The sequence below is a fragment of the Chrysochloris asiatica genome, unplaced genomic scaffold (genome assembly GCF_000296735.1).
Source record: "Chrysochloris asiatica unplaced genomic scaffold, ChrAsi1.0 scaffold00209, whole genome shotgun sequence".
Lineage (NCBI taxonomy): Eukaryota > Metazoa > Chordata > Mammalia > Afrosoricida > Chrysochloridae > Chrysochloris > Chrysochloris asiatica.
This window is the reverse complement of record NW_006408727.1, coordinates 1964425-1991995: the sequence shown is the minus strand read 5'-3', so window position 1 is coordinate 1991995 and position 27571 is coordinate 1964425. Positions and strand designations below refer to the sequence as shown.

Below are 27571 nucleotides of genomic sequence, written 5' to 3'. Positions count from 1 at the left end.
GACCATCCCCTGAGCCTGCTTGGTCGGGTATTCTGTGTTGTTGTTGGCGGAGCTCTCTGCTATATGTCCACCTGATCCGCCATCTTGTTTGTTCTCCCTCTCACAGATTCTTAATAAGTCATATTATTTGTGTTTAGTATATAGCTTGAATGTTATTGTTGTTGCTAAGTGCCTTCAAGTCAGTTCCAACTCACAGTGACCCTATATAGGGTTTCCGAGGAGCAGCTAGTGAGCTTGAACTGCTGTCCTTGCAGTTCAAACTGACCTTGCAGTCCAGTGCCTATCCTACAGCACCATATCAGGACTCTATAAATTGAATACGGATGGTGAAAGGATACAACCCTAATGGACACCTTCCCTGATTTTAAATCATTCAGTGTCCTCTTGTTCTGTTTGAATGACTACATCTTGGTGTACTGATTCTTGTTGAATGCCTTTGCATGGTCAATAAAACACAAGTACACATCTTTCTGGTGTTCTCTGCTTTCAGCCAAGATCCATCTGACATCAGCAGTGCTATCCCTCATTCCATGCTTTCTTCTGAATCCAGCCTGACTTTCTTGCAACTGCTACAACCAATTTTTAATTATCTTCAGCAAAACTTACTTACATGTGATATTAAAGATATTGTGTTGAATCATCGTTCTTTGAAATGGGTACAAACATAGATCTCTTCCAATCTGTTGTCCAGGTAGTTGTCTTCCAAATTTCTTGGCAAAGACGAGTGAGTGCTTCCAGCACTGCATTAGTTTGTTGACACATTTCAGTTGGTACTCCATCAATTCCTGGAATCTTATTTTTTGCCAATGCCTTCAATGAAGCTTAAGTTTCTTCCTTCATTATCATCGGTTCTTGATCGTATGCTACATCATGAAATGTTTGAACATCGACCAATTAGTTTTGGTACAGTGACTCTGTATATTTCTTCCATCTTCCTTTGATTTCTCATGCATCATTCAACATTGTGCCCATAGAATCCTTCAGTATTGCAACTCAGGTTTGAACTTTTTCTTCAATTTCTTCATCTTGAGAAATGCTGTGCATGTTTTTCCTTTTTGGTTTTCTAACTCTAGGCCTTTGAACATTTCATTATAACACTTGACTCTGTCTTTTTGAGGTGCCCTTTGAATGTTTCTGCTCAGCTCTTTTATTTCCTTTCTTCCAGTTGATTTAGCTCCTTTGTTTTCAAGTTCCAGAGTTTCTTTTGACATACATTTTGGTCTTTTTTTCTTATCTTTTTACTGACCTTTTGCTTCCTTCACTGATGATGTCCTTGATGTCATTCCACAGTGTTCCTGGTCTTCAGTCATTAGCATTTAACGCATCAAGTCTGTTCTTGCGGTGATCTCTAAAGTCAGGTGGGATGTACTCATGGTCATATTTTGGCTCTCGTGAATTTATTTTAATTGTTTTCAGTTTCAGCTTGACAACAGTGTTAGCAAAACAAATTATTATAAGTATATATGTATACATTTTATTCTTAATTAATGGAGTCTGATTCAAGCAAGCCATTTGGGATGTTGTATGGTCTATTTGATTCCTACTGTTGAACAATGAATCAATAAATCAGGGTTTTTTGCATTTGTGAGACACTTCACATATGTTTACAAAGGATTGTCACATTCATCATCCATGGGTCCTTCAGGATTATCCCTATGAGGATGTTGTTGTTGTTGTTAAGTGCTGTGTAGTTGGTTCCAACCTATAGTCACCCTGTTTAGGGTTTCTGAGGAGTGGCTAGTGAGATTGAACCACCAGCCTTACAATTCAAACTGACCTTGTAGTTCAGCACATTAACCCACAGCGCCACACCAGGACTCTTATGAGGATGTTGTTGTTGTTGTTATGTGCTGTGGAGTCGGTTCCGACTCATCGTGACCTTGTGTAGGGTTTCCGAGGCTGTAAATCTTTACTGGAGCAGAAAGCCTCATCTTTCTCCTGCGGAACAGCTGGTAGTTTCAAACTGCTGACCGTGAGATTAGCAGATTTTTTTTAATGTTTTTTTTTTTTTTTAATTCAAGGTTTTTATTGTGGATTGAGTGAAAGTTTACAGGGTACATCACCAGTTTCACATTTAACAATTAATATAACTTGTTGCATTACATTGATTATAATCCCCCCCATATACCATCAGTTAAAAGTATTTCTCTCTATCCACTTTAGCTTTTTAAAAAACACACAAACAAAAAAACCCACTCAGGCATATATAATAATTTACATCTCCAAAGGGCACATTCTGTAAGTCTGCTCCTGACCACCAGTTCTTAGTCCTTCTCTTCTTAGTTGAATCTAGAGTCCTCTATTTTTCAATGTTTTATTATGAATTATGTGATAGTTTACATGGGAAAACACTAGCTTCACATTCATCCTATCATATACCGTTACATTGCCATGGTTACAATCCCCTCCATGCATCATCAACCAACCAAAGGGTATACCCTGCACACAGTGGTCATCAGCACACAGCCCCTCTCCCTCTCTGGGTCTAGAGTTCCCAGCCACTCCATCTCTCCACGTCATCGTCTCTGCCTCCATCTCTGGCATCACTGTTTTTCTGGGTTGGGTTCCGCACTCCGCTTTTCTCCCTTGATGGTCCCAGGGACCTCTGCTCCTGGACTGCAAAGTCAATCACTCCCCTCCTTTTGCTACAAAACACTTACCTTTACATTTCCAACCCTCACAGTCAGTTCTGATAGTAATTATTCACTATTGTACCATATGAGTGCTATCCCCATCTCCTTTCATCAGTCCCGTCCAGATAGATTGGATACGACTGAGTGGAGATTTTACCTTCCTTCCGTGCCCTCTGGATCACGGCTCCCTCTTGAAAGCTTGTAAGGCCGTCCCCTGCCCCCATTTTGGGTAGCCAATGTCCAAGTTGCCCATCCCTGTTAGGTATCAATATTTTTCAGGTTAAGAAAGAGAGGTAGAAAAGTCCAAGAATCTCAGACACCCCAATGCAAAGTTTGTACTAATGGGGTTGCTTACGTCCTTAAATGTCCTCACCATGTCATAGTCTGACAGCTTCCCATCTCAACATCCTTTTTTTTAAATGTCATAACAGAACCTTGATTTTTAGCTGGCACATAGTTGTCTGTAACAAAAGACTACACTTTCTAACCTCCCTTTAGGCTAGGAATGGACTTGTGACCAAGTTCTAACCAATGCGATATAAGGGAAGTGTTACATGAGACTTCTAGAAGTCTCTATAAGTAAAGGGGCACAACCATCTTTCATGTCTGCCATCCTGCTGCAGGAACTTAGATGCAATGGAGTAAGCGGACACCAATGACAAGGACAGGGAACATAGCCTACAACTAGCAGAAGGGTGAATGTGGGTCCCTGTTTACTCTGTGGTTTATGCACTCAAAACTGAACTTCTTCAAGTCTTTTTTTTAATTCCAATATTGTTGTCATTGTTAGGTGTCATCGAGTAGGTTCTGACTCATGGCAACCCTGTGAACAGCCCTGGAGTGAAATACGGCCCAGCACCATCCTCCCAATTACTGCTGTGTTTGAGTGTGCTCTGTCAATCCACCTTGCTGGGGGTCGTCCTCATTTTCTCTGACCTTAACTTTACGAAGCACGATGTCCTTCTCCTGGGACTGTCAGATAAAGTCTCACTATCCACCCTTCTGAAGGAGCTCTGGTAGCATAGTGGTTATAAATCAGTCTGCTAACCTCAAGGTCAGCAGTTCAAAACTACCAGCCATTCTGTGGGAAAAAGAGGAGGCTTTCAGCTCCCATAAAGATTTACAGCCTCAGAAACCCAGTACAGGGTCACTGTGGGTCAGAAGCAACGCCACGGCACATCATCACCACCACCATCCACCCTTCTGGGGTATATCTTTATGAAAGAATACTGTCACATCTTTCTTCCATGGTTCAAACAGCTGACCTTTTAGTTAGCAGCTAAGTGCTTAACAATTGTGCCACTAGGGCACATGCTAATCAAAGCACACTGCTGTGGAAGTGGTTCTAACTCATAGCAACCCTACACGACAGAGCAGAACTTCCTCACATGATTTCCAAGGCTATGCATCTTTCCGGAAACAGACAGCCACATCTTTCTCCCACGTTTTCACTGTTAAAGGGGAATTGTCTTTTACCCAGTTGAAGCCACTGTTCATTTGAGCTTTCCTGTTATGAACAGCCCAGCCCTCAGAGTCTGAGCAGAAAGCTACAGTAATGCCTTTACTTGAGACTCTAGTGTTGCGTCCAATTTCAATGATATATATCAGATAGGAAACTGGAAGAACTATTCACAGAATATTTCAAACTATGTGCTTCTCAGTTTTTAACTGTTTTATCAAAACACTTGTCACAAACATACCATTATCAGAGGAATAAAAATATAAAATATTGCTTTCACCAAGATATGATCTATGTAGACAGGTAGAGTCTGCCACACCCACACAAACCTTCGTTTTTCACTGGTTTCAAAAGTACAAAAAAAGAGGAAGGTACATAGTTCATGAGTTTCAATCTGACAGCAATGTGTTCTGCCATCACTGAACAGGATGACAATAATAATTGGTCACATCGTATCTTTGATTTGACAAATCCCTGTGCCCCAATCAGATAAGTTGTTCCTTAAAGAGTCATGTGAGCAGAGTAATATTAGAACTCAGAGTTTACAGAAGTGGAAGCAGTCTAAGAGTGATTAGGTTGTTGTCCCAGAATACCCTCGGAAATCAAGTCTTTCTTCTCCAACTCAACTCTCTCTCATGCTCTCAGCACAACATAGCAGCCTCTGCAGAACACCCTGGGCTTAAACCCCGGCTCTACCATTCACTAGGCAAGTCATTTTACCCTCTTTGTGCCTCAGTTTCCTCATCTGCAATATGGGAATAATAATCTATTTCCTCAAGTTGTTATGCTGATTAAACAAGTTTATATTTGTAAATGACTTGTTGTTGTTGTTGTTGTTGTTATGTGCCTTGGAGTCAGTTCTGACTCATAGTGACCCTGTACAGAGTTTCCAAGGCTGTAAATCTTTACGGGAGCAGAAAGCCTCATCTTTCTCCCACGGAACAGCTGGTAGTTTTGAACTGCTGACCTTGTGGTTCACAGCCTGATTCATAACCACTACGCTATACAATGCCTATCTCAAGTAATTAGTAAATATAGGCTCAGCTATTACTCCAGAAGAAATGGGCCCAGACTTGAATGGAAGAAAGTTAGAACTAAAATAAATAGTGTCACAATCATTTTGAACCAGTAACAGAATATTTCCTTTCTGGTGTTAACATGGGCTGCCATTTTCCCCCAACTAATTAAAGAAATGGAGTCCTGGTGTGGTGCTGTGGGTTAATGTGCCAGACTGCAAAGCCATTTGAACTGCAAGGTCGGCAGTTCTCGCTCACCAACTGCTCCTCAGAAACCCTATACGGGTCGCTATGGGTTGAAACCGACTCAACAGCACTTAACAACAACAACAATTAAAGAAACAGAGAAAATGAACCAGAGGATTTCTCTTACGGTTTCTGCTTGTAGTGTGTGAGGTAGAAAGAGTTTGGAATTTCATCAGGGGATCAGAGTCAAACCAAACTTGTCCATTTATCACTTTAGACAAGTCATTTTACTTCCCTGAAGCTAATCTTTGATGGCAATACAGTATCCTACGACTAGCTATCTCATGGGATGCCTTTTTTTTTTTCAAACTTTTATTGTGACTTGAGTAGTTTCATAGACATGATCATCTGTTTTATGTTCAACAAATCATACTCTTTATTTCATCTCAATGATTGCAAACCCTTCTCTGCAACAACCCTTATCCCACTTCCTCCCTGTGGTTCCTGTTTGCATTCTACCCACCTTTCCATCCCTTCTCAACTTTGTCCTTTTTGATTTTGAATGATTAATCATTCCATGGTGAGTATAAATCTCATTGGATTCATATGAAGATTGAATGATGAGTGCAAGGGAATTTGTTTGGAGACATAAACTACACAAATATTGGACTTTGCTTTTTTTTTCTATAAAGTTGTGGGGAAACAAATACTTAGCAAGTTTAAAACTAAAATGTTGTTAAGGGCAAAACTGAGTATGAATCCATCATTGTTCACTTGTTGACTCAGTGTTAGAAAAGAATTCAGCCAGTGACTGAGTGGTTTACCAGATCTCTGTGGATGAAGCTGTTCCTCTCCAGGTATTCCATCCCTTCACACACATCCTGACACATGCTCAGCAGCACATCTCTGCTAAAATGACCTTGTCTCTGTCGGAGGACATTCAGAAGGCAGCCCCTTTCCATGAATTCAGCAACAATGTAAATGGGTTTTTGTTGTGTACAGACGCCATAAAGCTGTACTAGCTTAGGGTGGGTCAGCTTCCTGGCAAGGCAGATACACATATATATAGTTAGTACAGGAAAAAAACAACAAAAACAACCAAAAAAACTAGCTAGTGAGGGGCCACTTTTTCATTTTAAAAAACGGGGAACAGGAAAGCAGATAACAACTTACATCATGAGTTTAGCTTCTTCTATAAAGTCTTCCTCACACATTGCACCTTCCCTAATGGTTTTGATAGCTACTTTGTACTGCGCTCGCCATTTGCCAAGCCGTACCACTCCAAACAGTCCACTCCCCAGTTCCCTCATGAAGGTCAGCTCTGACGGGTTAATCTCCCATTTTTCTGAAAGGCAGAGGGGGGAAGTGACAACATTTCATAAGGAGAACACAGTGCGGAACAAAGAAACTAGAGCCAAGCTAGCTCACCCTCAAAGTTACAGTCACCAGAAAAGAGCTGTAACATATCTCTAAACTACCAAGGGTGGCTTTCCACCCCTGGAAGGGACATCTGCCATCTTAGCTGTCACAGTACAACCCAGTGATCTCAAGATGGCAACAAGATGCCACATCTTAGGCCAAGAATAATACTGCTTGAAAGTTAATGATACTCTTTTAATCTTTTTTTTTTAAAGTACTTCTTCCTTTGCCACTCTTTCCCTCTAGTTTTTATTTCTTCTTCTTTTAATTCCATCAGGTTGGAAAGATTTTATCCAAACCAAAAATGTTGCCATTGACTTAATTGTGGCTCACGATGACCCATGTGGGACAGAGCAGAACTGCTTCACCACGTTTTTTTGGTTGTAATCTTTTATGGCCTTTCTTCTATAGTAACTTTGGGTGTATTCAACTTTCCGGTTATAGTCCAGGACAAACTGTTTGCACCAAGCGACATCAAAAATAATTTAACCTTCTGTTTAAAAAAGCTTTTGCCGAAGCAACAAAGACAATCAAGTTGGATGACTTCTCTACTGCTCCCATCCTTACATTCCTGTGAGTAACCAACAAAAGCTTTGATTTATTTTCTAAATGTTAAAGCTTATTTTTAATTGACAGACAGTTTTCTATCACATTATGAATAATGATGAAAGTAGAAAACCTATGGTTACTACGGCTGTAAGCATAATTATCTAAAATAAAAACAACATACTACAAGGCTATAAAAACAGTTCCGTTGTGTGAGATTTGATATTGTAATTTGTCTTGTGATGATCAATTCTTTTCAAGGACAATTAGTCAATGCAGCTAAACAATAAGAATTACCATAGCTGAATCCAGCAGTAGTTGGTGCATGCTTCCCTTTTATACTGACTGGGTACCGTAACCTTGTGACAAGCCCTAGAAAACAAAGAGAATATTGCAGTTGAATTCATTCTCAGTTGCTTTGAATGGTTAAGCGCTTAACTGGAAACTCCGTTCTAAAGTTCAATCATCGTTCATGTATCGACCACCTTCTGTGTGCCCATACAACATAGAGCTATTCACAGCAAAGTGAAGAAGAATGTGGGGAGGGGGGAAATCAAATTCATGCAGGGGGATAGCAGGGGCAGTACCCACGGCCACTGAGGTCAATCCTGACTCACAGCGATCCGACAGGAGTGTAAAACTGCTCCCTAGGTTTACACCTTTGCAGAAGCAGACTGTCAAATCTTTCTCCCAGGAACAGCTGATGGGTTTGAACTGACAACCTTTTGGTTAGCAGCCCAATGTTTAATCCATTGTGCCACCAGGGTTCCACAAGGGGTCATAGCAAGAAAACCATTTGCCATGGAGTAATTTCTGACTTAAATTGACCCTTTCTGAGACTATAAATCTTTATAGGAGCAAAGAGCTTCATCTTTCTTCCAGGGAGCGGCTGGTGGGTTCAAACTGCCAGCCTTTTGGTTAGCAGCCCATCATTTAATTAGCAAAAAATCTTTAAAAATGAAGTTATGATTTGCAGTGGTAGCAAAAAGGAAAAAGACAGGAAGGCAGAAAGGCAAAAGGGGAAGCAGGGAGGTGGGTGGTGTGGGAAGGCAGAAAGGGAAGCTGGAAGGAAGACTATGATCCTACCCTTCTGCACATTTTTAGGGAACATACAAAATTAAAATTATATCCATACTTTTATTCATTCAACAAGATCTTCTTTTAAATACTATAGTGTTTATCGGGGATCATGCCTGATCATTTTAGAAACTACTTAAAAATTTAAAGAGGTTTTAACAGTTCACTTACCTGCTGCATTGTGTCTATGATATTCAATAATCTCAGGAATTGAAGCAAACGCATGTTTTTCTGCTAGGTAATACTTCTTTGGAGATGTTGTCGTTTCCTTTATATGGTAATGCCTGAAACCCGATGAACCTTCTCTGTAACAAAAGACAAAATGTGTCAGAACTAAATTGGAGTAATGCAACTTCATTCTTTAATGTTTTCTAGCTATGGCCCCTTTGACTCCCTGCACAGACTTTATTTTCCCACATGCTCTTCTCAACTTCAGTTTTCAAGATAGCCAGGTAGAAGTTTTTGAAGAGGTCACTGGTCACATACTTGACTCCATGAAGAGAATATTTTCAACTCCATCAGTTGAACAGTTTTAAACAGAAAACAGCTAATAACTGCTATATGTTCCTGCTATTGTCCTGATGTGATGCTGTAGGCTCAGCACTGGCCTACAAACCACAAGGTCGGCAGTTCAAACCCGTAAGCTGCTCCTTGGAAACTCTATACAGGGTCACTCCGAGTCAGCACCAACTCAATGGGACTTAACAACAACAATGTAAACGTGGTGAAGCCTAGAGCACTATTCCACTAAAAGTGAATAAATTAAACTTATAAAAGTATAGGTTTCATTTCTCAAAAAACCCTTTGGGGAGAACTCTGTTTTGCTCTTAGTGAGAAAGCTGAAACTGTGCAACATGGGTATGACTTAGCCTTTCTTGAATCTCTCCAGTCTTCTTCCTCCACCCTTCACTGCAATACTTCAGTTCCTCTCTCACCTCAGGGACCTTGCACTGGCAGCTTTTTCATCAGAAACTCTCCCCTCCTTCCAACGTTTGCTGCCTCATTTGTCAGGTTTCAGCTTGGGTGTCACTTTTTAGGACTAACCCAGATGTGTCTGTGCTCCCTAAGCACTGCCAGATCCCAGCTTTGTCCCCTACCATGACACTCACACAGCGCCATGACTGCCTGCTTGCTTCTCTGTAGCCCCTAAGACAGGCCTGTGTCTGCTCTGCACTGTGGTATCCTTAGGGTTCAGCTTCACTCATAGTAACTATTTTCTGAATGTTAATAAAGTTTCTACAGTCATTCTCAAAGATAGAAATAAAGGAAATCATGGGGGAAAGACTGAAACTGTAAGTACAGGAAAATAGCATAGGATTTAGAAATTGAGATCAGATCTTCTCCTTTAACGCTGAGATGCAGCATAATTTTTGAAAATTAGGAAAACATATAAACTCTACAGGAAGTTCAAACAAAAATTCTAAATTGGCAAAATAGAGCAGGGCTACTTACCCTCCAAATTTTGTATACAGAGAGACTGTGTACATGCCGGGCTGACTGGAATCTCTGACCATAAAGCCTCCTTCTTTATCCTAAAAGCCAAGGACAGGAATTTCTTTTTAAACATTCAATAACAAATATTAATGCCAAGAAGATTCCAGAACCCAATCTTTAGATTTACAAAGGATTCTCCTTTGCTGGAAAAATCTGCTTTGTAGTTGTACTCCTGGATTCTCCAATTCCTCTGATTTTCTATTAGTCTTCACATTAATAGGCTCTGAGACTAATGAAGCCTCCTTCACAATTCCCACAATCACAAATCCTCCCTCACACACACTGGTATGAGACATTTCAACATGATAATCTCTAAAGGCACCCCTACAACCAACACACAGGACTTTATAATTCCTTTAGGTCCTGGACATGGGGGAAAATTGTTATGGAAAAATATATTTCTTAGAGATTGAGTTTCATTCTGTACATTACTAAGATTTGTTATAAGCTTTGAAATTGGACTCATTGATCATTTCTATCCACATAATGTTTTTCTTGCAAATGTATCAGTGTTCTTTATAAAAGCATATTTTAAAATCCTTAATCCCCTTGAAAGTCAATGTTTAGTTTCACTCTTCATAAAAGAAGAGGTGGAGGAATAAGTAACTCATGCAGAAAAAAATCTGAAGGCAGAAATCACACAAAATGACTAGACGATAAATCCCCATTAGGTTCCAAACTGAAGATCAAGAAATAGAAGCCACAAACCACAACTACCTCTCAGCAAAAAGCAAGGCGATCTATCTGTAGCATTTAAATCAACTTAAGATGAAAAGTATGATTAATAGTTGAAAAAGAAAGCAAATATTACTCTTACACATGCATAGGTAGAAATAACAAAATTAAATAAGACCTCACAAACAAATCTGATAAAAAAAATTAGGGACAGTAAGCATGTATTATTATAAGTAATTATAAAGGAATATGATATAATAACAATTATAATTAATTGAACTAATAAAATTTCTAGTATTTGTTGCTATTGAGTTGATTTTTACTCATGGCAACCCCTGTGTTACAGAGTAGAACTTCACAATAGGGTTCTCTTGGCCAAGCCACTGAGTGAATCTGAACCGCAAATCTTCTGTTTAGTGTGGTTGTTAGGTGCCATTCCAACTCATAGCAACTGTTGGGTTTGAACCACCATCTTGCAGTTCAAATTGACCTTGTGGTTCAGTGCTTATCCTACAGCACCACGTCAGTCAAGTGCAAACCATCTGCACCACCCAGGGACCTTAAAGGAGTCCTGGTGTGATATGATGGATAAGCACTGAGCTGCTAACCACAAGATTGATGGTTCAAACCCACCAGTTGCTCCTCAAAAACCTTCTATAGGATCGCTATGAGTCAGAACTGACTAGACGGCACTAAACAACAGCAAGGGAACTTAAAAAGGATATTGTTTATTGAGAATTTATTCTGTTTTAATATGTTCTAATAGGTTTCATTCCCTCAATGTAAAGACAACAAAAATCCTCTCAACTGGGCCTGTGAATAACATCATGATCAATGGAGAAAAGATTGAAGTTGCCAAAGACTTTACTTTGCTTGGAGCCACAATTAGTGCTCATGAAAGCAGCAGTCAAGAAATCAAATGACATAATGCAGTACGCAAACCTGCTGCAAAAGACTTCTTTAAAATGTTGAGGAACAAAGAATGCCAATTTGAGGATTAAGGTACACCTGAACCAAACGCATGGTATTTTCAAAAGTTTCATAAGCATGTGAAGTTGGAGAATGAATAAAGTAGACCACAGAAGAATCTGAATCAAACAAAGTCAACCTGCTCTTGATTTCTTTAAGTTGTTGTTGTTGTTGTTAGGTGCCATCCCATCGAATTGGTACTGATTCATAGCACAACAGAACGAAACACTGCCCGGTCCTGGGCCAACCTCACAATTGTTGCCATGCCTGAACCCACTGATGCTGCCACTTTGCCAATCTATCTTGCTGGAGGTCTTCCTCTTTTTCTCTGACCCTCTCACCTTGTTGTTGTTGTTGTTGTTATGTGCCATCGAGTCGGTTCCGACCCATAGTGACCCTGTATAGGGTTTCCGAGGGTATAAATCTTTACGGGAGTAGAAAGCCTCGTCTTTCTCCCGCGGAGCAGCTGGTAATTTCAAACCACTGACCTTAAGGTTCGCAGCCCGATTCGTAACCACCACGCTACCAGAGCTCCTTCCTGCCTACTCCTCACTAAATGGATTTGGACACTGAGGCACAGTAGGAACAATCTTGTCCAGGGTCACAAATCCAGTCTGTCATGCTGACATGAGGCTTCCATTGTCTCCTTCCCCCATACATGTGCTCAAGGACTTTGTGACCAACTGCCCTTCTCTTTCCCTAATATCCTCGAGCCTCAGTTTCCTCACCTGTGAAATAGGTTTGCTCATATTCACTCTACCTACTTCCTGGACTTTAGGGATGAACCGTTGGGGAAATGCTTTATAGATCTTCCCGTCCACTGGCCATGTTGCTGCCCTTTTTTGCAGCTGGCCCTGAGAGTGGCTGGAGGAATTTACATATTTTAAACTCTCAGGCTCTTCATGTTATATTTTCCTCCATTTTCAAATTCCTTTGCATCTACATCTCTGCACAGCTCTCTGTGTGGTAGGATGGAAGCTTTGGGCCATTTCTGAAGCCAGTTCTGCTGCTAGATAAATCTGGTGGGCAGCAAACAAGGCCGAGGCTGGCTGTCCGGCTCCTAGAGGGACAACCACTCAAACTGGAGAGGAACTGGCCTGTGGGGAACTTTAAAATGCCCCACTTGCCTTTTGTAACCTTCTGCTGGCCAGCCTCTGAGCTGCATCTCAGTGCTTACCTGTGAAACCAGGGGTTTCTGAGCCCTGCTCTCAGGAGGCGTGGCTTCTCTTCCTCTTCTCATCTCTCTGCTTTTTCAAAGTATAAGGGTTTCTTTTCTCTATAGTCCTGGGTTCCCATTGGCCTGTCTTCTCAGAGTAGCACTTCCATTCCCCTTCTTAACTAAGTCCCCATTGTCCTCTAGACCTCAGCTTCTCCAGGAAACCTAGCTTTTCCCTCCCAGTCCCTCTCACCTTACCAAACATGATATCCCTCCCTCTCCAGTGACTGGTCCCTCCTGACAATATGTTGTTGTTGTTGTTGTTAAGTGCTGTCAAGTCAATTCTGACCCATAGCGACCTTGTATAAGGTTTCCAAGGAGCAGCTGGTGAGCTTGAACTGCCAACCTTGCAGTTCAAATGACTTTGCAGTCTGAAACATTAGCCCACAGCGCCAAACCAGGACCCCTGACAATATAGACTACAGAAAAAACAACTCCACAAAAGCTTGACTGGTGGCAATAAGCAGGACATAAAATGAGGAAGAATGTCTTTCAGAGTTTAGTACTACTATTAAGTTGTTGTTGTTGTTGTTATGTGCCGTGGAGTCAGTTCCAACTCATAGCAACCCTGTACAGGGTTTCCAAGGCTGTAAATCTTTATGAGAGTAGAAAGCCTCATCTTTCTTCTAGGGAGTGGCTGGTAGATTTGAACTGCTGACCTTGTGGTTAGCAGCTCAGCTCGTAATACACTACACTACCAGAGCTCCTTTGTATGATTATGTTGCTGTTGTTGTTGTTATGTGCCGTGGAGTCAGTTCCAACTCATAGGGACCCTGAACAGGGTTTCCAAGGCTGTAAATCTTTACGGGAGCAGAAAGCCTCATCTTTCTTCCACGGAACAGCTGGTAGTTTCGAACTGCTGACCTTGTGGCTCACAGCCCGATTTGTAACCACTACGCTACCAGAGCTCCTTACTACTGTTAAGTAGAATAACTAAATCATCAATACAGAGAATTTTAGAGATTGTTTTCTAATCCAAGCTCTTTGTCTTACAGATGTGGAAACTAGACTAGAAAGTCAAAGCTAGATTCAAGTCTTCTTACTCAGTCCAGTGTTGTTTCCTCTATACTACATTCTAGCTTTTAGCTTTTAAAGTATAGGAATTTAAATATATTTATTTCTAAAGATAATTCAATCTATTGTTAAAATATTATTTTAAATACCACATAATGCTAATGTAAATTATTTGAAAAACAAATAGCTTCATGGAATAGACATGTTGTGGTTTTTAAGTGCCCTTGAGTTGGTTTTGACTCATAGCAAACCCTGTATAGGGTTTATTAGGAGCAGTTGGTGGGTTTGAACTGCTGACCATGTGGTTCACAGTCCAGTCCTGATCCTACATCACCACACCAGGAGTCCTGGAACTGACACAGAATGCCATAAAGAGAATGAAGCCCTGATACCTGCTACGACACAGATGAAGCGTGAAAACATTTGTTGAGTGAAATAGCTCTGACACAAAAAGACAAATACTGTATGACCCATGTGTGTGAACTATCCCAAATAGCCAAAATCACAGAAGTCAAAGTTTATTAGTGGTTAAGGGGATGGAGGAGAGGGTAGAATGGGGGAGTTTTCCTTAAGAGTCACTTTGTTTATGTTAAAGGCAGTGAAAAACAAATTGGAAATAATGTTGATGCTTGCATGACATAGTGAATGTAAATAATGTCACTAAATGGAACCCATAAAATGGTTGAAGTGGCAAAGGCTTTGAAGGGACTTCAAAAAGTTCATGGAAAAATCAAATGAAAAGAAAATGGAATTTTGCCTCTAGTTTTTTGAAGCCCCCGTGTATATTTTACCACAACAACAACAAAAAATTTTTTTAAGTAAAAGGGAAGACAATATTTCAGTATTATCAAGGTTGTTGTTGCTGTTAAATGTCGTTGAATTGGTGCTTACTCACAGCAACTCTGTATAGGGTTTCCAAGGAGGGGCTGGTGGATTTGCACTGCTGAACTTGCAGTTAGCAGTCCAGTGCTTATACTACAGCACCACATCAGCTAACAATTAATCAGTAGGAAAGAGAATACAGAAAAAATCACCTATTATATATGTATGTGTATATATATATATATATATATATATATATATATATATATATATATCACAGTCATACTCACTTTTAAATGATTTAGGAAAAAACAAAGATTCTAGCTCACATCTTTACTGATGTGATAGTTACGTCTTTTTTTAGGCTTAAAAACAGAGCTCCATAGAACTACTCATTAGGGAATCATCAATATTCATTTGTGCTGAAAGCAAACCCATGAAAGAAGTATACACACTTACTTCACTTTTGAGGAGTTGCTCTGCCTTGCTTCTATTCATATTTCTGCAATACCACCTAAACAGGAAAGTTACATTGAAGGACTTGGGTTTTCAAAAATGCATTTTAAATTTAATCTTTAGGATTAATAAAGTGATATTCCTCATCAACAGCAAACATAATAAATATAGAACAAGAAATTTCAACAAGACACAACTACCACTAACATTTTGATATATATTTCCTACTCATATTTTTTATGAAAACATATATACATACTCTTTCAGTTTTTTATAAAGGTGATATCAAACTATCCTTGCTATATCATAGCCTGAATTATTCTTAGAACAGTCTATGAGAGATGTCTTTATAAATCAGTACAGTTCTATAGATAATTGTATGGATGTATCATGACTTATGTACACCATTTTTATTATTTCCAATTCCTCACTATTATAACTATAGCAAAAAATTAATTTTACTCCATAAGAGTCAAACATGCCTAAAATGTCACTTTACATTTTTGACTTCAATTCAAATGAAATCTTAGCTCAAGGCTCCATCCCACCAGTGGTGGAACATTTGAAGTCTTAGGGTCTAAGACCATGGTGAAGAGCCCTTATCCACAAAAAAATCATCCAATAAGTTCAAAACTGAAGACCAACCAAAATGATCAAACAAAGTGGTCTGATGGTATGTTCTTTGGCCTTTGACTCACAGACTCCTAGAGAGATTGTGTAGGTAGAAACCCTGACCTCTGGACAGAATATCAACAGGCCTCCGAGCCAGGGAGCACACTCGGTGCAAGCTCAGTTGAGTGTGGAGAGGAGAAGAGTGCCTCAGAACAGAAACATTTTCCAAATTAAGGCTACAGCACAAATCACAAGGCAATAAATCATAAACTTCATTCTCTAAGATCTGTATTTGAAATCCTGTGAGTCATAAGGGAAGTTCTCAGATTTCGATAAGGACTATCCAATTTCCAATCCCCTCCTCCCCAAATGATCACTTAGCTCTCAGTCACCCTGACTTAAAATCAAGTCCAAGTTTTCACCTCTTATCATCTTCCTTAATTTTAAGGATATTGCTAAATTTCCCTAAGACATATTTAAGAACAAAAAGGCTATTTTTGGCACATATTGTTAAAATAAGAGAGTGATGTGACTTTTTAAACCTAGTCATCTTTTTCTAGATTTTAAGGCACACTAAAGGAGCTCTGGTAGCGTAGTGATTATGAATCGGGCTGTGAACCTCAGGGTCAGCAGTTCAAAACTACCAGCCACTCCACGGGAGAAAGATGAGGCTTTCTGCTCCTGTAAAGATTTACAGCCTCGGAAACCCTGTACAGGGTCGCTATGGGTTGGAATCGACTCGACAGCACTTAACAACAACAACAATGTGGCAAAAACTGACATCAATAGAGGAAAAAGATTATGTTGGTTTTCTTTTTCTTAAGGAAGTGAGTTAAGCATTGATATACACTACCTCAGAATGACCACAAAAGAATGTTTGGTATATGTGAACCTTGTATTACACCTGGCCACATACTGCTACTTGGCATACAAATGGGGCTTCCTTTCTGGAAAGTATTTTGTGAGCATGCATCAGTTCATTATAAAAAAATTTTTAAATCTTGCTGTCAAGTCTACTCAGATAGTTATGTGTATCAGCATACAATGATACTCCCTAGGGTTTGCAATGACCAAATGTTTTGGAGTTAAATTGCCAGGCTTTTCTTCCATGATGCCTCTTGGTAGATTTGAACATCCAACCTTCTGATTGACGTCTGAGAGCATTAACCATTTGAAGCACCCAGTGACTTCATATCAGTTCATTCACAGATCAAAAAGTTCATACATAGCCTTTGGACTAACACTTACGTTTTAAGAGATCTAGTTTAAGAAAATAAACAGGAAGAGATGATTCCATTCATTTCTATATAATAAAGGTAACTAAAACAGCCTAGTGCCAGCCTAATAGGGAAATTATTACATAAATTATTGAACATCCTTGTGCTATATGCCTGTTTGTACACCCATGACCTTATAAATGCTGAAGTCTCTGTAGCTACCTTATGAAATTATGACTAAGTGAAATGTAATGCCGCTATGAAAATGTTTTCAAAGAATATTTAACTGGAAGAGGTAACATGTTACCTCTTGCAGCTAAATACCCACGGTAACTCATTAAGTAACATAAAGTTATAAAACCATATATACAGCATAATTCAGTTTTTTTAAACATAATTCAGTTTTTTAAAACATTGACAGGGAACCCACTAATGTTGACAGTAGTCATCTCTGCTTGACTGATGAGTAATTGTTTTTTCTTATTTACCGATTTCTATATGAGGGGACTTGGAAAAGTTTGTAGAAAAATTAATTAAAGACAATGGAGTTTTTCCACAAACTATTTGAAGCCCCCAGAAAAATACAATAATCATATATTTATAATATATTCAGAAAGAAAAAGAAAACACGTTTCTTCGAAAGGCCACTCTGGAAAAGTATATTTCTGTTTCTTGAGTGGAAAAACCCACTGCCATAGAGTTAATTCTGGCTCATAGCAACCTTATTAGATGAAGTAGAATTACTCAGGATTTTTATGGAAGCAAACTGCTACACCTGTCTGCAACGGAGCAGCTGGTGGGTTCAACCATTCAGTTACCAGCCAAGCACGTAACCACTGCACCAGCAGGGCTACCCTAGTGCATGAACAAACGAATGGATTATCTTGTTTCAAAATCCAAGTAAGCTGTGAATATTACAGTCTTCCTTACAACCTCTGTTTAAAATCAATTCAATTGCACATGTTTGTGAAACTCTACCCATACATAGTCCCTTCAGGTAAATTTATTATAGAAACACATCCTCACAAAACCTTTTACTACGTTAGGCAGTCATATTAAAGGTATGTTAAAAGCATCTACCTTTTAAAGATATTGAAAAATATCCATTGATCTTTAAAATGACTTGTGTTATTAGGAAAAGGAAAATATTATCTGGTTTTCCCCATTCACAAGGCAAACATTTACTTACTCATATTGACCTAAGTTGTTCGATTTTTTCCCTGTTACATAATTACTTGGGATATATCCTTCACACCTAGAAAAAAAGAAAAAAAAAAACTTTAGATAAAGTCTGCAACTACTTTAACTGGACAGTTTTAAAAAGAAACAAAGATGACTGCCTTCCTAAGATAATTAAAGCATGTTGGTGCTGGGCACCATCAACTTGGTTCCAACACATAGTGACCCTATATAGGGGTCCAAGACAGTAAGTCTTTACAGAATCAGAAGGCCTCATCTTTCCCCCTCCAAGAGGCTTACAGTACATTTTAACTGCTAACCTGTGGTTAGCAGTTCAAAGCTTATCCAAACAGTGCCAGCAGCACTCCCTAATTAAAGTATGTTGTTGTTGTTGTGAAGTGCCATTGAGTCGGCTCCAACCCATAGCGACCCTGTATAGGGTTTCCAAGGAGCAACTAATGAGCTTGAACAACCAACTTTGCAGTTCAAATGTCTTTGCAGTCTGGCGCATTAACCCACAGCACCACACCAGGACTCCCTAATTAAAGTATAATGCTTCCTAAATCTACATATACAACGCAAACAGAATTCTAATAATTCTAGACACGTATAGCATCTGAAAGTTTATAAAATAATTCCACATTTAATCCTCACAAAAATTCTGAGGTAGGTAGGCATTGTTGTTGTTGTTGATAAGTGCCATTGAGTCAGTTCCAACCCATAGTGACCCTGTATAAGGTTTCTAAGGAATGGCTGGTGAGCTTGAACTGCTGACCTTGTGATTAAAACTGACTTTGTGGTCCAGCACATTAACCCATAGTGCCACACCACGACTCCAAATAGGCATTACTGCACCCATTTTCTACTGAGGAAATCAACACTTAGAAAATGAAAAGATTTTCCCAGGTTCCAAGGCTATCAGGCAACAGGTCTAAAACCTGAACTTTGGACTTATGAGTAGGTCCAGAACTTTCCCCAATATTCCACAAGGCTTTTCAGAATTCACAATTTCAAATCTTGGAATATGACCCAAGAATTTTCTATCTTAACAACCTAGTGCAGGATCTTGAGGAGAGCTTGCCTGTTAAAAAGCCAAATTCTTGGGTACTAAGAGATTTAGGATCAGAAGGAGCTCTGGTAGCGTAGTGGTTATGAATCGGGCTGCGAACTTTAAGGTCAGCAGTTTGAAACTACCAGCTGCTTCGCGGGAAAAAGATCAGGCTTTCTACTCCCGTAAAGATTTACACCCTCAGAAACCCTGTACAGGGTTGCTGTGGGTCGGAACCAACTCAACGGCACTTAACAACAACAACAAGAGACTTGAGATCAGAAGATCTGTGACAGGCCCAAGGAATCTGAAATTTTACTCCAACAGATTCGTGTGAAAACAAAAGTTTAAGAATCACTCAAATGTTGGTAGGAGTCATGATTTTTATAAAATACATAAACTCAAAGAATAGAGTAAAAATCTTGTAATTCTAAATCTGAATTTGAAAATTAGCAGAAACTCATAATTTATGAGTATCTGTTGTTAAGTGCTATTGAGTTGGTTCCAACTTGTAAGGATGTGAACAGGGTTTCTAAGGAGTGGGTTTGAACTGCTAACTATGTAGTTAGCAGTCCAGTGCTTATCCTACAGCACCACACAAAGACTTAAGCATATATACATATATATATATGAATGACATGGAAAATGCATACATATGTATGTGCTATGAGGAGTCCTAGTGTGGCGCTCCAGGATAATGCATTAAACTGCAAGGTCAGTTTGAGCAGCATGTTCAGCAGTTCAAACCCACCAGTTGCTCCTCAAAAACCCTATACAGGGTCGCTATGAGTTAGAACCAACTCAACAACACTTAAAAACAACAACAACAACAATGTGCTATGATTCAGAACCAACTTGATGGCACTTAATAACAACAATAATGTATATATATATATGTATATATATACATATATATATATACATACACACATATGTAGAAATGTGTGTATACATGTGGCGTGGTGTTGTGTGTTAATGCACTGGACTGCAAAGTCAGTTTGAGCTGCAAGATCAGCAGTTCAGGCTCGCCAGCTGCTCCTCAGAAACCCTATATACAGGGTTGCCATGGGTTGGAACCAACCTGAAGACATGTAACAACAATGTACTTATTGAGTGCTGGTATGGTGCAGCAGTATAGCACAGGACAAAAGATCAGTTTGAACCACAGGCTGGCAGTTCAAACTCACCAGCTGCTCCTCAGAAACTCTATACTGAATGGCTTATGCATCGGAACCGACCCAACAGCAACAACAACAAAAACAATGTACTGGTGCGGCACTAATGTACCAAAGTTCAAAAACAAAGATGCCAGTTTGAAAACTTAAATAAGCCTGACTCAAGCCATAGTATTTTCAGTTGTTTATATGCATGTGAAAGTTGGACAACGAATAAGGAAGACTGTACAAGAACTGATGCATTGGAGTTATGGTACTGGAGAAAAACATTAAAGGAACCATGGACTGCCAGAAGAACAAACAAATCTGTGTTGGAAGAAGTACAACCAGAATGCTCCTTAGGTGGCCAGACTTCATCTTTCATGTTGTTGTTGTTAGGTGCCATTGAGTCGGTACTGACCCATAACAACCTTATGCACAGCAGAACAGAACACTGCCCGATCCTGGTCCAACCTCACTACTGTTGCCATGCTTGAGTCCATCGATGCTGCCACTTGGCCAATCCATCTCATTGGGGGTCTTCCTCTTTCTCTCCGACCCTCCACCTTACCAAACATGATATCCTTCTCCAGTGACTGGTCCCGCCTGACAATATGTCCAAAGTACAAGAGACAAAGTTTGGCCATCTTGGCCTCCAAGGAGCACTCTGGCTGCACCTCTTCCAAAACAGATTGGTTCTTTTGGCAGCCCATGGCACTTTCAATATTCTCCTCCAAAACCATAACTCAAATGTGCTAATTCTTCTATGGTCTTCTTTATTCACTGTCCAGCTTTCACATGCATATGAGGTTTTTGGAAATACCATCTCTCATATGGTGGACATATTATCAAGAGGGACCAAGCCCTCGAGAAGGACATTATGTTTGGTAAAGTGGAGGGTCAGTGAAAAAAAGGGAAATCCCCAGTGAGATGGATTGGCACAGTGGCAGCAGCAATGGGCTCAAATGTAACAGCAATTGTGAGGAGGGCACAGGACTGGGCAGTGTTTTATTCTGTTGTCTATAGGGACACTATGGGTTGGAACCAACGACAGCGCCTAACCACAACAATATACTGAGAAATGCCTAAAAGCAATGATGATCTGGTAGCATTTAAAATTCTAGTATCCCAAATGTTGTTGTTGTTAAGTGCTGTCAAGTCAGTTCTAACTCATAGCACCTCTGTATAGGGTTTCTGAGGAGCAGCTGGTGGATTTGAACCACCAGCCTTGGGGTAAATAGTCCAGTGCTTATCCTATAGCATCATACCAGGACCCCAGTATCTTGACTATTATCTCTAACTACCATTTCTGACTAAAAGAAGTTAGCATTCCTTGGGAATATGCTAAATCGCAGGTCTGGCTAAGAAAAACATAAGAAAAGTAATTTTATTGAGTCATATTGCAAGGAAGATTAATGAGATCTCTAGATTAAAGGGGATCCCCCTGGAACAAGTGAAACAATTGAAGCAAAAAGAATACTAACTGCAATGAATTAAAACAAATGAAATATATAAGCATCCATAACAGCATTAAAAGAAATAATTGGTTATCACTGTTATCACCAGAGGAAGCTCAATCACCAACTCATTAGTCTGAAAATTGCTAACGGGAAAGAAACAAGCATTCTTCTTGACTTTTCTGTATTAACGAAATCAACCGGCTAATGAGGCAGTTCTTTAGAGAAGTTCATAAATGTGGATGGAAGGATAGAATTTTTAAATGACCCTTTTTTTAAACCCCTAATAAAGTAATATATGGTGCTATAGACTAAGCACTAGACTGAGAACCACAAGGTCAGCACTTCAAACCCAAAAGCTGCTCCTTAAAAACCCTATACAGGGTTGCTATGAGTCAGAGCCGACTCGATGGCACCTAACAAAAACAACAACAATGAAGTAATGGATTTAAGTCACAATTATTAATGGATGCCAAAAGAATTCGGTGAACTGTGAATGAAGAACTTTATGATGGAAGAACAAGGCTGAGCAATCTTGAAGTGCCATTGAGTAGGTTCCAACTCACAAAACCTTATGTACAATAGAACAAAACACTGCCCGGTCCTGTGCCATCCTCACAATCGCTGTTACTCTTGAGCCCACTGCTGCCGCCATTGTGTGAATCCATGTCGTTGGGGATCTTCCTCTTTATCAATGACCCTCCACTTTACCAAGCATGATGTTCTCCTCCAGGGCCTGGTTCCTCCTGATAATATATGTATGTCCGGAGTGTGAGAGACGAAGTCTGGCCATCCTGGCTTCTAAGGAGCATTCTTAGCATCATTAAAAGTAGGAGATATACTAATCACCAACTACTGTGATCCAGCTTCCAGCCTAACTGACATGTTCAAGGAAATCCAATGACACTAAAATCAAATGACACTATGAAGAAGCAATCTGCTTAGTCTAGATCATGAATGATTGTAGAGGGGAAATGGATTATATTTCAGTGGTAAGCACAGGAGGTAGTTTTCTTAATAATAATGCCTAAAAGACACTTACACTACAATAAAGTTGAAAAGACTCACTATTTCCTTTGTATATTATCTTCTGCTTTCGGTTTAATCCCTTGATATCTCTAGCTATTATATAAATAATGTTGTTGTTGTTGTTAAGTGCTGTCTAGTTTGTTCTGACTCATAGCGACCCTATATGGGGCTTCCAAAGAGTGGCTGGTGGGTTTGAACCGCTGATCCTGAAGTTCAAATCAATCTTGCGGTCCAATGCTTATCATACAGTGCCACATGAGGACTCCTATATAATGCTTGCTGTTTAAACCTGGCATGTATTTGTATCTACCTTATATATGTAAATATAGACTATACTTTATAATTAAACTTATATAAAAATCATATACATTATGATTATAAGAAAAAATTGAGATAGACTATATATTAGAAAAATTTTTGGTTTTTATACATAAATAATATGTGCCATATATAGAACTGTTTTAGCTAATTTCATCATTTCCAAGTGTCATATACGTGGGTGCATTACATACATGGGCCCATTGTTTGCAAGAAAATATTGTACTTACTTCACAGGTGCTAGAAATGGGGAAAGGACATCATAAAGTATAATCTCCTCCAAGGTCAAAATAAAACATACAATGGATGAGTGGGAGACCAGTGTAATGCAAGAAAAAGTATACTTGATCAATTTACATGTATAGATGACCATCAACAGTACATTGTGTTACTACAAAGCATTAATGGTCAATTTCATTTACATCCACGTGATCTACTCTCATTGCAGGATAGCATAGCTTATCCTCCTCTTATTCAACACTAAACTCCTACCTTATATACACAAAAAGAAACAGAGAATACTTACCCATATTTATCTCTTGCTCTCCACCAATGAACATCATTCTTTTCTAATATAACATACTCTTGGCCTCTCTCTAATCTGAGATCATGTGCTTCCGTCGCCTGGAAATCATACATGGCAACAACTACTTCTTCACTATTATCATCTTCTTCAGGTGGAATTGGCGGGGGAGGCCGTCGCTAAAAAAAAGACAAAGAAAAAGATGTTTGAGAGTAAAGTATTCTGTTTGTCTGAAGGAAAGCATTAAATGATTTACACATCACTATAGAATCAAGCGGAAGCCTCAAATTTACTTAATATAATCTGGTGTCCCTTCCTGCGAGTTTGAAGATACTACTGGATCACTCATGGGTTTCAGAATACAAGAGATGAGCAAAAGCTGTCATTCAACATGAAAAAGCTTTTTCTCAATTTCAGGGATAGATTTTCAGGGAGAGGAGGGAGTGATATGTGAGTAGAAGCCAAGAGGATTAAGGGGCAGGTCAATGCACTGACTGCAAGTTCAATTTGAACACCAGCTGTTCCTCGGAAACCCTACACAGGGTTGCTATGAGCTGGAACTGACTCGATGGCACTTAAAAACAACAACCATGCAAATGGAGTACTGGTGTGGCTCTGCGGGTTAATGCGCTGGACTGCAAGTTTGGTTTGAACTGCAAAGTTGGTGATCCAATCTCACTAGCCACACTTTGGAAACCCTACACAGGGTCACTGTAAGTTGGAACCGACGCCACGGCACTTAACAACAACAACAACACAAATGGTCTGCAATAAAGAAAAAGCTCACTGTGGGGTCTTTTATCAGGTCTCTTCCCACTCAAGAGAATTCAGACTTCTTTGTGCCTGCTGTGAGCGTGGCACACTGCTTAGTACCGAACACATTTTTTCCCTCATGTATCATTAATACCTTCCCCATGAAATAGCTTTCTATCATTTCCATTTTGCAATTGAGAAAACAATGATTTAAGTAACCCGCCAAAGTCAAGCATATCAGACGCAGATTAGGTGCTGCCTTGTCCGGAGTGCACGTTTTCTTCATTATAGCTCACTCCCCAAGGCACTGAGGTCACTCCTCTGTCCTAACACTGAGCTTTAAAATGGACACATCCCTTTAAAGCTGTGTGCTTCTAATATAACTGTTGAAGCCAAAATACAAGGCCCCACTGATAACATGTGGTGCTACAGGTTAATGTGCTGGACTGTAAGGATGGTTTGAACCACAAGGTCGGTGGTTCAGGTTCTCCAGTTGCTTCTCGGAACCACAACACAGGGTCGCTATGAGCTAGAGTCGACTCAACAGCTCTCAACAACAACTGAGAGACTAGGATACAATTAAATTAATCTTGACATCAAGAAAAAAATCAAAATAGATGATAACTCATCTACGTTTGATATTAAACATGAACCTGGTGGTAGTGGTTATATGTCATGGAGTCAGTTCTGACTCATAGTAACCCTGCATAGGGTTTCTGAGGGTATAAATCTTTGCAGGAGCAGAAAACGTCATCTTTCTCTCACAGAATGACTATAGTTTTGAACTGCTGATCTTGAGGTTAGCAGTCCAACTCGTAACCACTATGCTATCAGAGCTCCTTAAGTATGTCCCTGGGTAGGAAAAGCTGTCACAAGAGTAAGCAAGAGCATCTTCAGTAAACCACAAATGCTTCCAGAAAGTCCAGCCCTCCTACCTTCTTTATTTCTGGTGCGGGAGGTAGTGCTTTTCTTATACCTGAAAATGACATCAACAGAAACCAGGTCAAAAATGCTATGTACCAACAATCAATACAAACAAGATAATGGTTGTTGTTGTTAAATGCCATTGAGTCAGTTCTGACCCATAGCAACCCTGTATAGGGTTTCCAAGGAGCAGATGGTGAGCTTGAACAACCGACCATGTAGTTCAAATGACTTTGCAGTCTGACGCATTAGCCCACAGCACCACACCAGTAAGGAGATGTTAGCACAAACACAAAGACGACAAGCCCACTCTCATGCTTTCACTCTGGTGCTTGCTGTTTGTACCATGATCCTAGAACAGAATTCATCCCGGCCGTCTTTTAGAGCTGGTTTGTATTTCTGTCTTCCTAAGTAGACTGTGGAGTCCTGGTGTAGAGCTGTGGGTTAATTCATCAGACTGCAAAGCCGTTTGAACTGCAAGGTTGGCTGTTTAAGTTCACCAGCCGCTCCTCAGAAACTCTATAGGGTAGCTATGAGTTGGAACTGACTCCACAGCACTTAACAACAACAACAAGTAGACTGTAAATACCACATGTTTTATTCTTTGTATCTCCCACCACTGCACAGATCAGATACTTAACAATTCTTGTTGAATCAACAATGAAGAAAAAAAATGAAAGAGAATACCAAGAAAGATGATTAAGTTTTGGCGGTCTGCCTTCTCCTCTCTAGCCCACAGTACTAGATTTCTGGTAAGCACCTGCACCCAGTTAAAGCCTTTAGTTCCCAGCTAGATGTGACCAGGGACCAAATTCAAATTAAAGAGCTCTCTGTACAAATTGTATGTCATTATTATTATTATTTTTAATTGTGAATTGAGTGAAGGTTTACAGACAAGATCATCAGCTTTACATTCAACAAATCATACACTTCAATCCCCGCCATGCAACAAGCGGTATCCCACTTCCTCTCTGTGGTTCCTATTTGAATTCCACCCACCTTCCTATCCCTTCTCAACTTCGTCCTGTGGGAAAAAAGGTTGCCCTTTTGATTTGGAATGATCGACCATTTCATGGTGAGCATACCTTGCTAGTGTTGTTGTCCCCACTATAAATCTATCTACTGCTTGGCTGAAAATTGGGCCACAAAGATGATTTCCTTTCCAGACTTGAAGGTGGTTGAGGGCCATAATCTCAGATTCCTCCTGTTTCTTTCTGATCAGTAAACCCAGTCTTTTTTCTAATTTTCTGAGTTTTGTTCCACATTTTCTCCCACTCTATCTGTGATCCTCTAATGTGATCCCTTTCAGGACAGTTGATAGTGGTAACCAGGTACCACCTGGTTCTTCTGCTGTCAGAGTCACGTAGACTAAGGTTTACAAGTTCCCTTTGTCCATTGGACTAACTGATTCCAAGTCTCTTCGATGCTAATCACTCTTCTTCTCCCACACATGGAGAGACTAATAGGTGCACCTTAGATAGCAGTTCATGAGCTTTCAAGATCCCAGACACTATTAGCACAAGCAGGATGTAACACATTGTTTTTGCAGACATTGTTTTGTTTTATGCCAACTGACCATGGTGTCCCCTGAGGCTATGGTCCTGAGCCCCCAGGTCCAGCTCCTCATTGCTTTACGATGTTTGATAATATCTAGGAACTTTTCATAATTTTGACTGCTGTATGCTCTATCACAGAGTTCTGGTATGGCACTGTGGGATAAAGCACTAGAGCACAAGGTCGGTTTGAACCACAAGGTCAGTGGTTCACACTCACCAGCCACTCCTTGGAAACCCAAAGCAGGGTTGCTATGGGTCAGAATCAACATCACTGAACAACAACAACCACAATGCTCTACCACACTCATAGTATCATTTTTAGATCTTCCACTTAAAACTTTTCCCCTGGGCACCCTTGTTAACTTCCTCTTTTCTGTTGCAAGGATGAGACAACTAGAACTGGAGCAGACCCTGCAATCCATTTGTAGAGTGACACCTTTCATTCACAGGCCACCCACCACCACTGGCTTATTACATCAGGCTGACGTAACATTTCTCTAGTTTTTGTTGTTATTTATGGCAAGATAGATTTTATACAAACTAATACTAAGCTTGAAGAAAAACGTGGCATCAGGATTGGAGGAAGACTCCTTAAAAACCTGCCATATGCAAATAATACAACCTTGCTTGCTGAAAGTAAAGAAGACTTAAAACATTTACTGATGGATATCAAAGAGCACAGCCTTCGGTATGGATTACATCTCAATGTAAAGAAAACAAAAATCCTCACCACTGGACCAAAAACAAAATTGTTATCAACAGAGAAAAGATTGAATTTGTCAAGGACTTCATTCTTCTCGGATCAACTATCAACGCTCA

The 27571-nt window shown here is 39.8% G+C and overlaps 1 protein-coding gene across 1 annotated transcript in view; it reads right to left on the bottom strand.

Annotated features, from left to right (window-relative positions):
• Window positions 1–27571, bottom strand: part of TEC (tec protein tyrosine kinase) — a 110680-nt gene that overhangs the window by 13644 nt on the left and 69465 nt on the right. Inside the window, exons 5-13 of the mRNA XM_006872672.1 lie at window positions 25208–25248; window positions 23523–23698; window positions 18001–18066; window positions 14986–15040; window positions 9789–9868; window positions 8508–8641; window positions 7557–7631; window positions 6468–6639; window positions 6119–6335 (exon numbers count right to left, since the gene is read on the bottom strand). Of these exons, the coding sequence (XP_006872734.1) occupies window positions 6119–6335; window positions 6468–6639; window positions 7557–7631; window positions 8508–8641; window positions 9789–9868; window positions 14986–15040; window positions 18001–18066; window positions 23523–23698; window positions 25208–25248 (1016 nt within the window). The remainder of the gene's footprint in view (window positions 1–6118; window positions 6336–6467; window positions 6640–7556; window positions 7632–8507; window positions 8642–9788; window positions 9869–14985; window positions 15041–18000; window positions 18067–23522; window positions 23699–25207; window positions 25249–27571) is intronic.